The sequence below is a fragment of the Podarcis bocagei genome (assembly GCF_964188305.1).
Source record: "Podarcis bocagei genome assembly, chromosome: 14".
Lineage (NCBI taxonomy): Eukaryota > Metazoa > Chordata > Lepidosauria > Squamata > Lacertidae > Podarcis > Podarcis bocagei.
This window is the reverse complement of record NC_138139.1, coordinates 49,756,057-49,768,204: the sequence shown is the minus strand read 5'-3', so window position 1 is coordinate 49,768,204 and position 12,148 is coordinate 49,756,057. Positions and strand designations below refer to the sequence as shown.

The window sequence follows — 12,148 nt, the reverse complement described above, 5'->3', positions numbered from 1 at the left end:
TGCTTCTAACTTTTCATGTGGTTGACAGCCAACAAGGGGTACTGCTGTGTCTCCTGAAAAGCTCAGAATTCCCTCCCCAATGAAGAAGCAGACTGCAGAACAGCTGGGCAGAATCACAGCCCCATTTTTTTAGGGGGGACCTTGAACTTTTTCCTTAAAAATCATAGCATCCTCGTTGTCATGTGCTTGGACTTTGCCATTGTTTCTGTAAAATTCCCATTCCTGTTTTCCTAAAGGCAGGTGTATCCATCAACCAATGGACAAAGCTGATAACCCCCAGGTCTGAGAATGGCCAGAACCTACAGGGTTTTGACCACAGCTGCCTTGGCCGGCCCCCTCCACACAGTCCTGCTCTCTCACTGCATTCTCTTTGCCTAGAATGGTCTTTACCCAGATTAGCTCTCCAGGGATCCAGCTCTGCAACCCAAATTCTTTTCACTTTAGCTGAACTTGGAGCAGCTGCAAAGCAAATATTTGGGCCAGAGAGCTCTGGCACTGAAACCAGCTCCTTTTAAACAAACAAATGCACACACACACACACACACAGAAATCCATACTGCATGTAGAGGCACCAAACAGGAATATTTAATCAAATTGTAAGGGAGGGGGAAAGAATGCATTTTTCTCTGCTGGGTACACAAAGGGGTGAAAACAACCGCCATAACAGGCTCTGGCTTCTTTGGAGACACAAATGCCTGCTATGAAACTATGGGAGGACATGCAATGGTTAGGGGGATATAGGGAGACTTAACTCTGGTTCTGGCCTAGGTTTCAGCCCCCTCCAACTGCAGATATCTTGCTGCTGCAGCTTAATGCAAGGAGGGGGGAGAGGCAGCGAGGAGGGCAGGACAGTGAAAATGCACCAGATTAGCATCATACCACCTTTGCTATAAAAGCAGCCGTGATTCGCCTGCTGAGAGGTCAAAGAGGTGCCTACGCCCCTCCATGCTGTCCAAAGTACCCAGCAGCCGTTTCACATCTTTGCCCCTTGTGCAACGGAGGCTGCCAAGACCCCACTTACTTCCAAATGGGGGAGCACTGATGCCCACAGTGGAAGCCATTCTCATTTGGAGAGAAGCAAAGGGATTGACTGCTCTCTCTTGATTTGCCAGGAGCCCCTAGTGAGCCACCACCTTGGGTAAGAGGTGAGGCTGCGCCACAACTGCCCACCACTGAGTGGTTCAGATTCCAATCAAGTTGGGTGGTGGGCAGCATCAGCCCAGCCGAAATGAACATCCTGCAGCAGCTGTGCTTGAGAGGCTTGCCTCCCTGTGGAAAATGTGCATCCTGCTGGAAAACTCAAACTGGGCTGCTGCTGGTGAGCTAGGGAATCAAGGAGAATAGGGGCCACAATGGTACAAAATAGCCGCAGCTGGACGGTGCCTGTCACTTCCAGGAATGAACAGATTTCCTCCTTGGAATTCACAACTTGGGGGCATCTAAGGATCCTGGCAGAAGGCCAGGACTCTCAGCCTGGAAGGGTTGGAGGACAGGGTGTGTAGTATGAGGAAGGGAAGTCTGCTTGGATGTGCCAAGGGCTAGGTTCAGGATGAACAGAAGGAAATGGATGCCAGGCATTCCTGCCCCCTCGTTCAGGGAGAATCGCCACACCCAGTCAGTCTAAGGCCCATCAGCATCACCGCAATCACCAGGTCAGCCTTGGACGAGTAGTGCGATTCCATCACCCCACCAACACCAGTTCCCTCTCTTCTCCACCTTCTCCACCCGCCACTCAGTCGGTCCTGGATGTTCTACAGGTCTGCCCAGTGCCACCGGCGCCCGTTCCTTGTCCGCCCCAGAGTCTCAGTCCTGCAGCAGCTTGTGCTTGACCGTGGAATTCTCTAAGCAAAGCTGAACAAAAAGGGCAGCAGCAGCCGTGCGGGCCCGAAGTTCGTACATGTCATAGTCGTGGGCCCACTCAACGTTCCCCCAGTGCTGGATCTGAAGGAAGATGAGAAGAATAATCAGACCCTCACTGGAAATAGATCACAACACCATAGCTGGAGGCAAAGCAGAGCTTAGATTTGCCACACGTTTCTCTCTCTTTTTTCTTCTCTCTCTCTTGCTGTTTTTGTTTTTATTTAGATTCTTTTATCTTACTGTATTATGAAAAAGCTTTAATAAAATATTATTATTATTATTAAAAAGATTTGCCACACTCTTGAGAAAACCCAGAATATTTTTTTCATTTATTTATTTATTTAATTTAAATTCATCATTAATACACATATACAAGCATACAAACATACATTTCATACAATCCTTAAAAATGTTCAAACATACTTACACTCAATCCCACAAATAGTTCCTTTCCCCATCACCATCCACCAACCCTTCACCCCACCTTTGTGTTTGACTTCCAATCTACTCAATTACAATTTCTTTCCACTTCTATTACTTTCTTTCACACACCTTTACCCTAATTTCATACTTCTTTTTCTATTACACATTGTTTTCCATCTTATTTGATATTTCAGTATTTGAAACGGAACTTGTTTATTCTAATAGGAGTTCTGATTTTTCGATATGATTTTGCAAGTATCTTTTAAACACCTTCCAGTCCCTATCTATCTTTTCTTTTGAAATCCTTCCAATTTCTTCCATTGTTTTGGATATATTGTAATACTCCAATAATTTGGCAAGCCACTCTGATTTTGTCGGTATTATACCACTTTTCCAGTTTTTCGCAATCAATAGCCTTGCTGCTACTGTTGCGTATAGAGAAAACCCAGAATACCTTGATTTATGATGTAGCTGCTGCTGTTTTTAGCCTCTGGGATCTATTGCTGTGCTCGGTTTTGTTGCAACGCTGATTTTATTGGGGGGAGGGCCTTTATTTCATTAGGTATTTATTTTTAGAAAAGTCACCTTAGCTGTTTTTGTTAAAAGGTGTGATATAGAACTGAATCCATCAGTGTCATAAACATTTTTTCAGAGCCACAGGCTGGTCTTATCTGGCAGGCAAGCGCATCATGGGAGCAGACGGTCCCTAAATTAACTTGGCCCCAAAGCCCCAGATCTCTGTCACAATGAGGTTTACCTGGTATTCTTCCTCTAGACGAGATAGTAGGACAGCTTGCTCAACTGTGAGGTGCTTGTCGAGCAGGCTCATCGAGAGAACCAGAGACTTCAGCTGGGTGATCATGTATTCTATGCCTAGCAAGAGGGGGAAACACCCCAAACCAGAAAGAAGGAGGGAAGGAAACCTGTCATTTTCTTGTGCAAATCAATCTTGGGCAACAAGAAGAGCAGTCAAGAAAAGGTGAGGAGACACCTAATGCCCCATCCTGATTATTCCTGCGTAAGAAAATAGGACCTATTCGGCTGCAGCATTCAGATTTCTCTCTTTCCTTTACTGGAGACCAAGTAGGAAAACAAAGGTGGCTCAAATGGACACAGCAGACCTTTTGTTAACATGCTGTACTACCTGAAAAAAGATACTGTACTTTTCCGTGTATAAGACAAGGTTTTTTTATTAAAATATGTTTAATGCCGCGAGCCAGAGGTTGTCATGTTATTGGTGGCTGTGGCAAGGGCTGGTGTTGATTGGCTGTCGCTGCATCAATAGGGTGGTGTGTTTGGTGGCTTCTGCCGGTGCGGGGGCAGACTGTACAACTCTAAAAAAAACTCTACAACTCTGGGCAATTTCCCCCCATTTTCTTAATTTTGAGTCCCCAAAATTAGGGGAGTCTTATACAGGGGGGGCATGTTATACACAGAAAAAATATGTTTTTCTGCTTCCCTCACAATACCAGGATTAAAATTGAGGGCTGTAGATTCAGGACCAGACAAGAGAACCGCTTCTTAAACACAGAGCCGTCTTTCCTATTGGGCTTACTGGCGCGCTGGCCTCTCAGGGGCGCCCCAGCGAGTGGGGGATCTGTGCGGCTTTGCCGGCGGCCTCCCCTTTCCCTGCACGCCCACTAGCTGTGCCCTGTCAACCATAGGGCTGGCAGGCATGCAGCTTCCTTCCCAAGCCTCCGCGGGAGGAGAGTGATCCCCGCAGAAGGCTTGGGAAAAGGTCGACAACTCTGGGAAACTGGGGGGCGGGGGGGCGGCCACGCCGGAGGGATCTTTGCACCTAGGCGCCGGATATGCTTAAGACAGCCCTGCTTAAACAGCTTCAAAATAACAATTATTTTGTTTTTTTAGATTCGTATCCCACATTTTTTACTGTTGTGCTCACATCAGATTGGACATGGAGAAGGAAGGGGCCTGTCCACAGCCATCTAAATGCAACTTCCATATTCAGAGGCAGTCTATCCCTGAATACTCATTGCTGGGGATAAACAGGAGGGGGCTGTTGCCTCTACATCCAGCTTGTGGGTTTCTCAGAGGCCACTAATTGGCCACTGTGGGAAGCAGGATGTTGAACCATATCCTGCAGGGCTCTTCTTTTAAAAAAAATTAAGTCTCTCTTAAAAATGCAGAAAGGTCCCCCAGTGTGCCTCTCCCATTCACATGGTGGGATAGCAACCAAAGAATTCTTAACCTCAAAATACATTTCTGGCTAAAGCAGAAAACCGGCAGATGCAGGGTATGGCGCAGGACTGACAGCAGACACAGTCCCAGGACACAGCCTTCCTTTTACCTTGAAGGGCCCAGCTGTTATACGATGCCAGGTGGCTGACAAAGGTGTCCTTCGTGCTCTGCGGGATGCTGGGACCCATGATGCTTGTTGATGAGCCAATCACAACATTGTACCTGCAAGCAGAGCAGAGCTTAGATAGGCCACACTCTTGAGCAAACCCAGAATGTTTTCATTGAGAAAAGTATCTCTGGCTGTTTTTTAGCCTCTGGGTTTCTGGTCGATTTTGTTGCAAGGCTGATTTTTATTTATTTATTTGGAGGGGGCTCTGTATTTCATTTATATACATATACATACACACACACACACACACACACACACACACACACACATACATATATATATATAAAAGTCACCATAAATACATTTGTAAAAAGTTGAGATATATACAAAGGAATCCTGTCACATCCAAGAACCTCAAAAACATCCCTCCAAAGCCACATGCAGCCTATGCAAAGTCTCTGTGTGTATGTAGATTTTTTGTGAGCACTCAAGATTAGGTACTCATACAGGAAACATGGGGGATGGGTAGAAATGAACCCTCTAAAAAAATAAGCCTGTTGCCATTGTAAGAGCAAATGCACCTTCAGTTTTTATCTAGGACACACGCACAAAAAATACCATATTTTTTGCTCTATAAGACTCACTTTTTCCCTCCTAAAAAGTGAGGGGAAACATGTGTGCATCTTATGGAGCGAATGCAGGCTGCGCAGCTATCCCAGAAGCCAGAACAGCAAGAGGGATCGCTGCTTTCGCTACACAGTGATCCCTCTTGCTGTTCTGGCTTCTGGGATTCAGAATATTTTTTTTCTTGTTTTCCTCCTCCCAAAACTAGGTGTGCCTTGTGGTCTGGTGCGTCTTATAGAGCAAAAAATACAGTACCTATCTAGCTAACAGAAGTTTAGAAAGTGATAGTCCTTCAACATAACCTTTGGAGGAGGAAGTTGGCAGCCAAGAGTGTTGAATTCCTTTCTCCTCTCCACCTGTCTTCCCTAGGCTCAAAAATGGGCCTAAGAAATCTAAATAGCTCCGCAACCAACACAGTTTAACTTTCGTGCCCTGAGCCAGAAGTATCCTCTGGGGACAAGGGTGTGTCTGTGCATCATCAGCAATTCCCTGGCACTGACTTTTTGCTTGAACTTACCTTTTCTCTGCCCACTCGATTATGGGATCCCACTCATTCTTCTGCAGTTCCACCAAGGCAGGCGGCTCTTCCACCCGGTAGCTGGAATACCATGGAAGCAAAGCAAAAAAAGGACCATCAAGCACAACAGGATTAGGTTCCACACAGCTAAGCTTGCACCTGTGCCTAGCACCTCCCAAGATTCAATCCTGCTTTTCCAATTCCTGACAAAAAAGCCGTGAATCCCAATATAATCACGCACACAAATGCCCTCTAAAATTTTCAAGTTGACTATGCTGTCCCAACTGTGGCACGGTACTGTTACTCATGGTCCTTCCTGAGTAAAAGCAAGTGTGGGGGGGGGGGGTGTCTCTCAAGTTCTCCAATAATTCCCTCCTCCCGCCAGCCAAGCCAAAGTGATGGTGGGTAGCAACATTGTGGGGCTCGGCTGATGAACAGCAACCATCCCGCCCAGCCCAGCTTTGTGATGGATAAGATAGTCACTATCTACTCTTCAGACTGATCATTTGAAGGACAGAGAGTACAATTTTCCACCTCATGATGGGGAGAAAAGTATCCGTCCCGCTTCTCTGCTGCTCTACATGGCTCAGCTGAGTAAAAATAATAATTTATTATTTCTATGCCGCCCATCCGGCTTCCAATAGAAGGTTAAAAATACGTTAAAACATCAGTCATTAAAAACTTCTCTAAACAGGGCTGCCTTCAGATGTCTTCTAAATGTCAGATAGTTATTTATTTCCTTGACATCTGATGGGAGGTTGTTCCACAGGGCGGGCGCCACCACCGAGAAGGCCCTCTGTCTGCTTCCTTACTTCTTGCAGTGAGGGACCCGCCAGAAGGCCCTCGGCGCTGGAGCTCAGTGTCCGGGTTGGACAATGGGGGTGGAGATGCTCCTTCAGGTACAGTGGTGCCCCGCAAGACGAATGCCTCGCAAGACGGAAAACTCGCTAATTTCCTATGGGCTTGCTTCGCAAGACGACAATGTCTTGCAAGTTCCTGCTGGTTTTTTTCCCTTTCCCCCCCTTTTTCTAAGCCGCTAAGCCGCTTATCAGCTGATCCGATCAGCAGATAAGCCGCTAAAAGCCGCTAATAGCGCTAATCCGCTAATCCTTCAATGGGCTTGCTTCGCAAGACGAAAAAACCGCTAGACGAAGAGAATCACAGAACAGATTCTTTTCGTCTTTCGAGGCACCACTGTATACAGGACCAAGGCCATTTAGGGCTTTAAAGGTCAGCACCAACACTTTGAATTGTGGTTGGAAACGTATTGGGAGCCAATGCAGATCTCTCAGGACCGGTGTTTTATGGTCTCAGCGACCACTCCCAGTCACCAGTCTAGCTAGTTGCAGCTTCCGAGTCACCTTCAAAGGTAGCCCCACATAGAGTGCACTGCAGTAGTCCAAGCGGGAGATAACTGAGGAGAGCAGACACCCTCTGGTGTGCTTGCACACTTGCGTATGTGAACATGCCACCACTGGGGTGACCACATCTGGGATGCAATGGGGTGATGAGGCCCCTCGACCTAAAATGGTCAGCCAATCTTATGGAGATTATAACAATGAGGTAGAATTCAATAAATGAGGATTTATCTGCACTAGGAGAGGTACTTCAGTTTCTACTTCAATGTGGCGGTGGATTTTTCATTCATACCCACTACACAGTGACTGCAGAAACACTGGTTTTCTCATTCCCTGATCAGATAATTTTTTAAGATCCAGCTTTTAAGGGAGCCCCTTCCCAGAATGCATTTCTACCAAACTGTGTCCGTCTCCAAGAATTTCACAGCTGCCTTGATGAGCTGATCTTTGCTTCGCTGCGACGGGTTGTCCAAAGCTGTGTTGCACAAGGTTGTCTGAAAGGCAAGAAAGAAGCTACAGAAATCGAGAGCTAGACTAGCAGAGTGACACAGCTGAAGCAATGAACCAGCCAATTCCCCATTTAAGTCTCCCCACAAGCTCTGAAGTTGTAAAACAGCTTGTATCAATATGGTCATACTCCCTGTACAAAAGTCCTTGCAACAGCTGCTTACTCCAACCTGGTGCCTTTCTGTTTTGGACCACAATTCCCATTAGCTCCAGGCAGCACAACAAGTTTGGTAGAGGCTGATGAAAGCTATACAGCGGTACCTTGGTTTACACACTTAATCTGTTCCAGAAGTCCGTTCTTAAACCGAAACCATTCTTAAACCAAGGCATGCTTTCCCTAATGAGGCCTCCCACTGCCAGTGCCCTTCGACTGTTCCGATTCTATTGATAGACCAAGGTAAATTTCGCAAATCGAGACATTACTTCTGGTTTTGCGGAGTTCGTAAACCGAATAGTTCATAAACAGGGCTGTTCTTAAACCGAGGTACCACTGTAGTTCAAAATATCTGGAGAGTACCAGGTTGCAAAAGGTGAAACGCAGAAAAATAGCACAATGTAGAGCTAGCTGGGCCACCTATCCCGACCTGCCACTTTGTAGGGTCTTAAAAAACACAAAGCACAACATGCAGACATAGTTGAGTGGAGTACTCAAAACTGTATCTCCCACCTGCAATCTGATTTATACAGTTCAGTCAAACATTAGCCTACATTAGCTACCAGGTGCACATCCTGCTCTGCCTAACAACTCAAAGAGAACAGATTGGCTGCAATCTCAACCCTCCATTTGTTTGTTCACATGCCCCACCCTCTCCTTCACACACCAGGTGCATTGTGTAGAGCTTGATGGTGTCCCGCTGAGAGTCCCATTCGGTCGCCACAGCCAGAGCCAGAGTAGCGCTTGGCACCGTGAAGAGCTTGGCTTGGGGGGTTTTCAGTTTTCGGTGGTCCAAGTTGATTTCAAAGCCACCTGAAGAAGAAAGGTTAAGAAAAACCCACTAAGCCTGCAGCTTTTGAGATTCTGCTGGACACTATCTTCACACTGTCCAGTCACTCTTTGCAGTTTTAAGGACCAGTGGCTTGTGATGGGTTTCATTTATTTGAGAAGTTGAGTTTCACAGTGACGAATTCTGCATCCAATATTAAATTCTTGAATGGTGCCATAATGGAAGTTCCTACTCCAGTGTTTCTCAAACTTGGGTCCCCAGCTGTTGTTGGACTACCACTCCCATCATCCCAGACAACTGGTCATGCTAGCTAGGCATGATGGGAGTTGTAGTCCAACAAGTTGGGGACCCAAGTTTGAGAAACACTGTCCTACTCATACCCTATTGCTAAAAACCAGTAAATAGCTTTCTTAACAATAACTAAACACTTCATTTATTGATTTAATTTCCCCCACCCTTCAATTTCAGCAAACAATACCAAGGTGGTCCAAAACAAACATAAGAAAAACAAAATGTTTCAATAAAACAAGGTCAAACAGTGACAGCAAAATTATATGAATGGTCAGAAAAAATACCAGTGTAAACATGTGTGCTTTCAATTGCAGTGAAAACATCCTGACATTGGAGCCACATATGAAGGTATCAAAGTTTTCTACAGCCACCTCACAAACAGAACTCTCTTCCACCAAAGATTTGCCAAAGCCTGAGTAAAACTTGTCCTGAATGTGTTGCAATATCCCTCTTCTAGGTGCATTAGAATCTTTTGCAACACACAGGAGCCAGCGTGGAAGGCGTGGCTCCACTTGTTCCACTACAAAGCTCACCTTGGCAAAGTCTCTGCCTTTCACCTTAACATAACCTTGAGCTGGGATGGAGAAGAGGTCCAGATGAGCCTGTTCCAAACATCTGCACGACAGACAAACTACAGTACACAGAGGTGCTCACCTTCACCTTGGGAGATGCTGACATTCTGGTAGAACCTTTTCCTTTCTGCAAGAAAAATACATATCTCTATTTAAGAAATAAATAAAATATGTACATATCCAATGTTCACAATCCAGACAAATGTAGATATGTCCAGATCCATTGAAATCAATAAGGCCCAGGGGTAGTAATGCTTCTGAATACCAGCTGCTTGAGAACACAGAAGGAAAGAGTGCTCTTGGGATCAGATCATGCTTGAGGGATGTTGGACTATATGGGCTGTTGGCCTGATCCAGCACATTCTTCTTATGTTCTTTCTTTACATTGTATTGGTTTCTTTCCCCACTCCTGCAATTACTGAATCAATATGAATCTTTCTGTTCAAAGATACACAACAGTCAGTGCTCTGGAATGCTTGACCCTCCCTTCCACCATGGCTATCTATGATGAACTTTACAAAGTTAGGTTTTTATTCTCTTCATCCATTGCTTAACTGCTAGCAATCTAATTTTTAATATGCATTTATATGTGCCAGTATATGTTTTGCAGAGGCAGTGAAGTACCACAGATAAAAGAAAAGAGAGTGCAGGTAGCTCACCAATTTTAAATGTATCTCTTAGAAAACAACCTTTGGGATAAGATACTGTAATAAATGGTCAATGTATTTTACATACAATACATGGTGTAGCTCACTGTCTAAAATGTAAGCGAGTGGAGCCAAGCATCCCAAAGGAGCTGCCACTCTTTCCATTGACTTTCTGCCAACCAACATCATTTTAATGACTTTGTCCAGCCCATTTTCTCAGTGAATTACATCTCCCAGAATGCATTGCCTGCAGATGTTAGATGCCATCAGATTGAAAGAGAGCTCCCTCTAGCTGCAAAAGAAAAAAAGAACTTCTGCATCTGTAACCATTGATAGTAAGCTGCTGTTCCTTGTTTGTAGAAAGCACATGCTGAGTTCTAAAGTCTTCTAAAGACATCATTTGTTATCAAGGAGGGTACATTTAAGCCTTCACAGAACAGAGAAACCAAACTTGTAAGTAGCATGGCTCTGTCTTGATGATCAATACAGCAGGATAATTGTCATCAGTGTGAAGGGAGATCAAAAAACCAGCCAAGTCCTAAGACTTTATCAATTCTTAAGATTCTGTGAAAGGCTTAAAACCAGATCAGATCACACATGCAAGCCACTGCACACTCGGCTTTATCACAACAGATACATCTATCAATGGATATGTGTAGAATGTGTGGTGCCAGAATGAAATCTGCAGGTTCTAAGGCAACATGGTGAATGGTAGCAGTGAAAACAGCAACAGTGAGGGAAGCCTATTATCTTTATGATCTATTTTACGACGAAATTGTGGGCATCCTAAAGGCATTCTGTTTGCTACTGTGAGAAAATGACACCTGAAAACTATAACATACACTTTTTTCAGGGGCTGGGGGTGGAGAAATATTTAAGGCTGGGGTAGCTAAATCCCCATCTGAGGTTCTGTTGCAGCCGCCCCCCCCCCACAAAATTTTCTCCCCCACCAATCTTCAGTAGCAGTGATAAGAAAACGGAATTAAAATAGGCATGGCACATAAAGTAGACTTCTGCACGGGTTAGCAGTTTGTTTGCATGCAGCCTCTTCTGGCCACCCCTACTTCTGGCATACAGGTTCTGAGGGAACTGACCAAGGAGACCATGTAGCCCTTGGCCCAAAAACATTACCTGTTCCTAATTTAAGAAAGACTATAGCTCTGAGGTAGAACACATGCCATAGTTTAGATGCAAAATCTCATTCCATTTTGAATTCCCAGAAACTCCAGGTAAACTAAGAAAGACCCAACTGAAATACTTTATAGTTAGCAGCTGCCAGGCACCATAAATGGCACTGAGCTACATGTAACAATGCGCTGCCTCAATGCTGTGTTTCCTGCATTCCAATCCTAGCCATCAAAAAGTATGAATCCCAACCACAGCAAAGCCAGGATCAGCCTGCAACCTTAATTCTTACCTGCCTGCGGTGTGTATGGCCGTCTCGACTCCACTTGCAATAACACTGGACCACGAACGAAGACAGATGGCCAGAGACGTCCGACCACAAGGGAGCGTCTTGATGGCAGGCGCTGTAAGCCACCCCACCACATTCTGGTATTTGGTAAATTTAATAAATAATAATAATAATTTGGGGCAATGAGGGCAAAGAAAGGGACCAAGTAACCATTAGCGATTCTTCAGAAGTAGCTCCGCCTTTCCTTATGTGTTATGGATACAGATATCATCATAAAAAGCTGACCTAAGTTTATAAACGTATATTTTAAGGACACAGCAAACTAGAGCTAGGCTCTCTAAACATGGGAAGAGGCCTGGAGGGTATTGTGGGGGGTGGGGTTGTTTTTTAAAATGGGGGGGAGATAAAAGGAGGTCTCGGCAGCAGGCTGCGCTAGGGGAAATTTATGTCGTGGGACCCAAGGACAGCCCCTAATGTAGACCCTCTCTTGGCCCCAAAAGAATTATAGTGATATTTCCCTAGGCAGTACAAATGAGAAGCCCCCGAAGCCAACTCAATAGAGCTTATAATAACAATAATTTAAGAAACCCTCTTCCTTTCCACCCTCAAAATCTTCCTTTTTTTTGCTCGCCCGCCCACTTCCCTATTCACCCACGCTCATGGGCGCCGCCATCTTGCTACGT

The 12,148-nt window shown here is 45.2% G+C and overlaps 1 protein-coding gene across 1 annotated transcript; it reads right to left on the bottom strand.

Annotated features, from left to right (window-relative positions):
* Positions 1-563: 563 nt before the first annotated feature.
* On the bottom strand, positions 564-12,142 carry ATPAF2 (ATP synthase mitochondrial F1 complex assembly factor 2). The gene is made up of 8 exons (XM_081169730.1): positions 11,469-12,142; positions 9,487-9,531; positions 8,419-8,564; positions 7,487-7,584; positions 5,733-5,813; positions 4,592-4,704; positions 3,041-3,156; positions 564-1,941 (listed from the first exon to the last, which is right to left on the bottom strand). Exons 1-8 carry the CDS (start codon positions 11,599-11,601, stop codon positions 1,804-1,806), a joined length of 870 nt encoding a protein of 289 aa, XP_081025856.1. The 5' UTR covers positions 11,602-12,142; the 3' UTR covers positions 564-1,803.
* Between the last annotated feature and the right edge of the window lie 6 nt (positions 12,143-12,148).

What these genes read in the sequence shown, in the direction of transcription:
- ATPAF2 (XM_081169730.1), bottom strand. Translation starts at nt 11,601, where the DNA reads ATGTGGTGGGGTGGCTTACAGCGCCTGCCATCAAGACGCTCCCTTGTG. An exon ending in AGCTCTACACAATGCACCTG is followed by an intron (nt 7,585 to 8,418) that starts GTGTGTGAAGGA and finishes CTTGCCTTTCAG; the next exon opens with ACAACCTTGTGCAACACAGC. An exon ending in GTCTAGAGGAAGAATACCAG is followed by an intron (nt 1,942 to 3,040) that starts GTAAACCTCATT and finishes ATCTTCCTTCAG; the next exon opens with ATCCAGCACTGGGGGAACGT.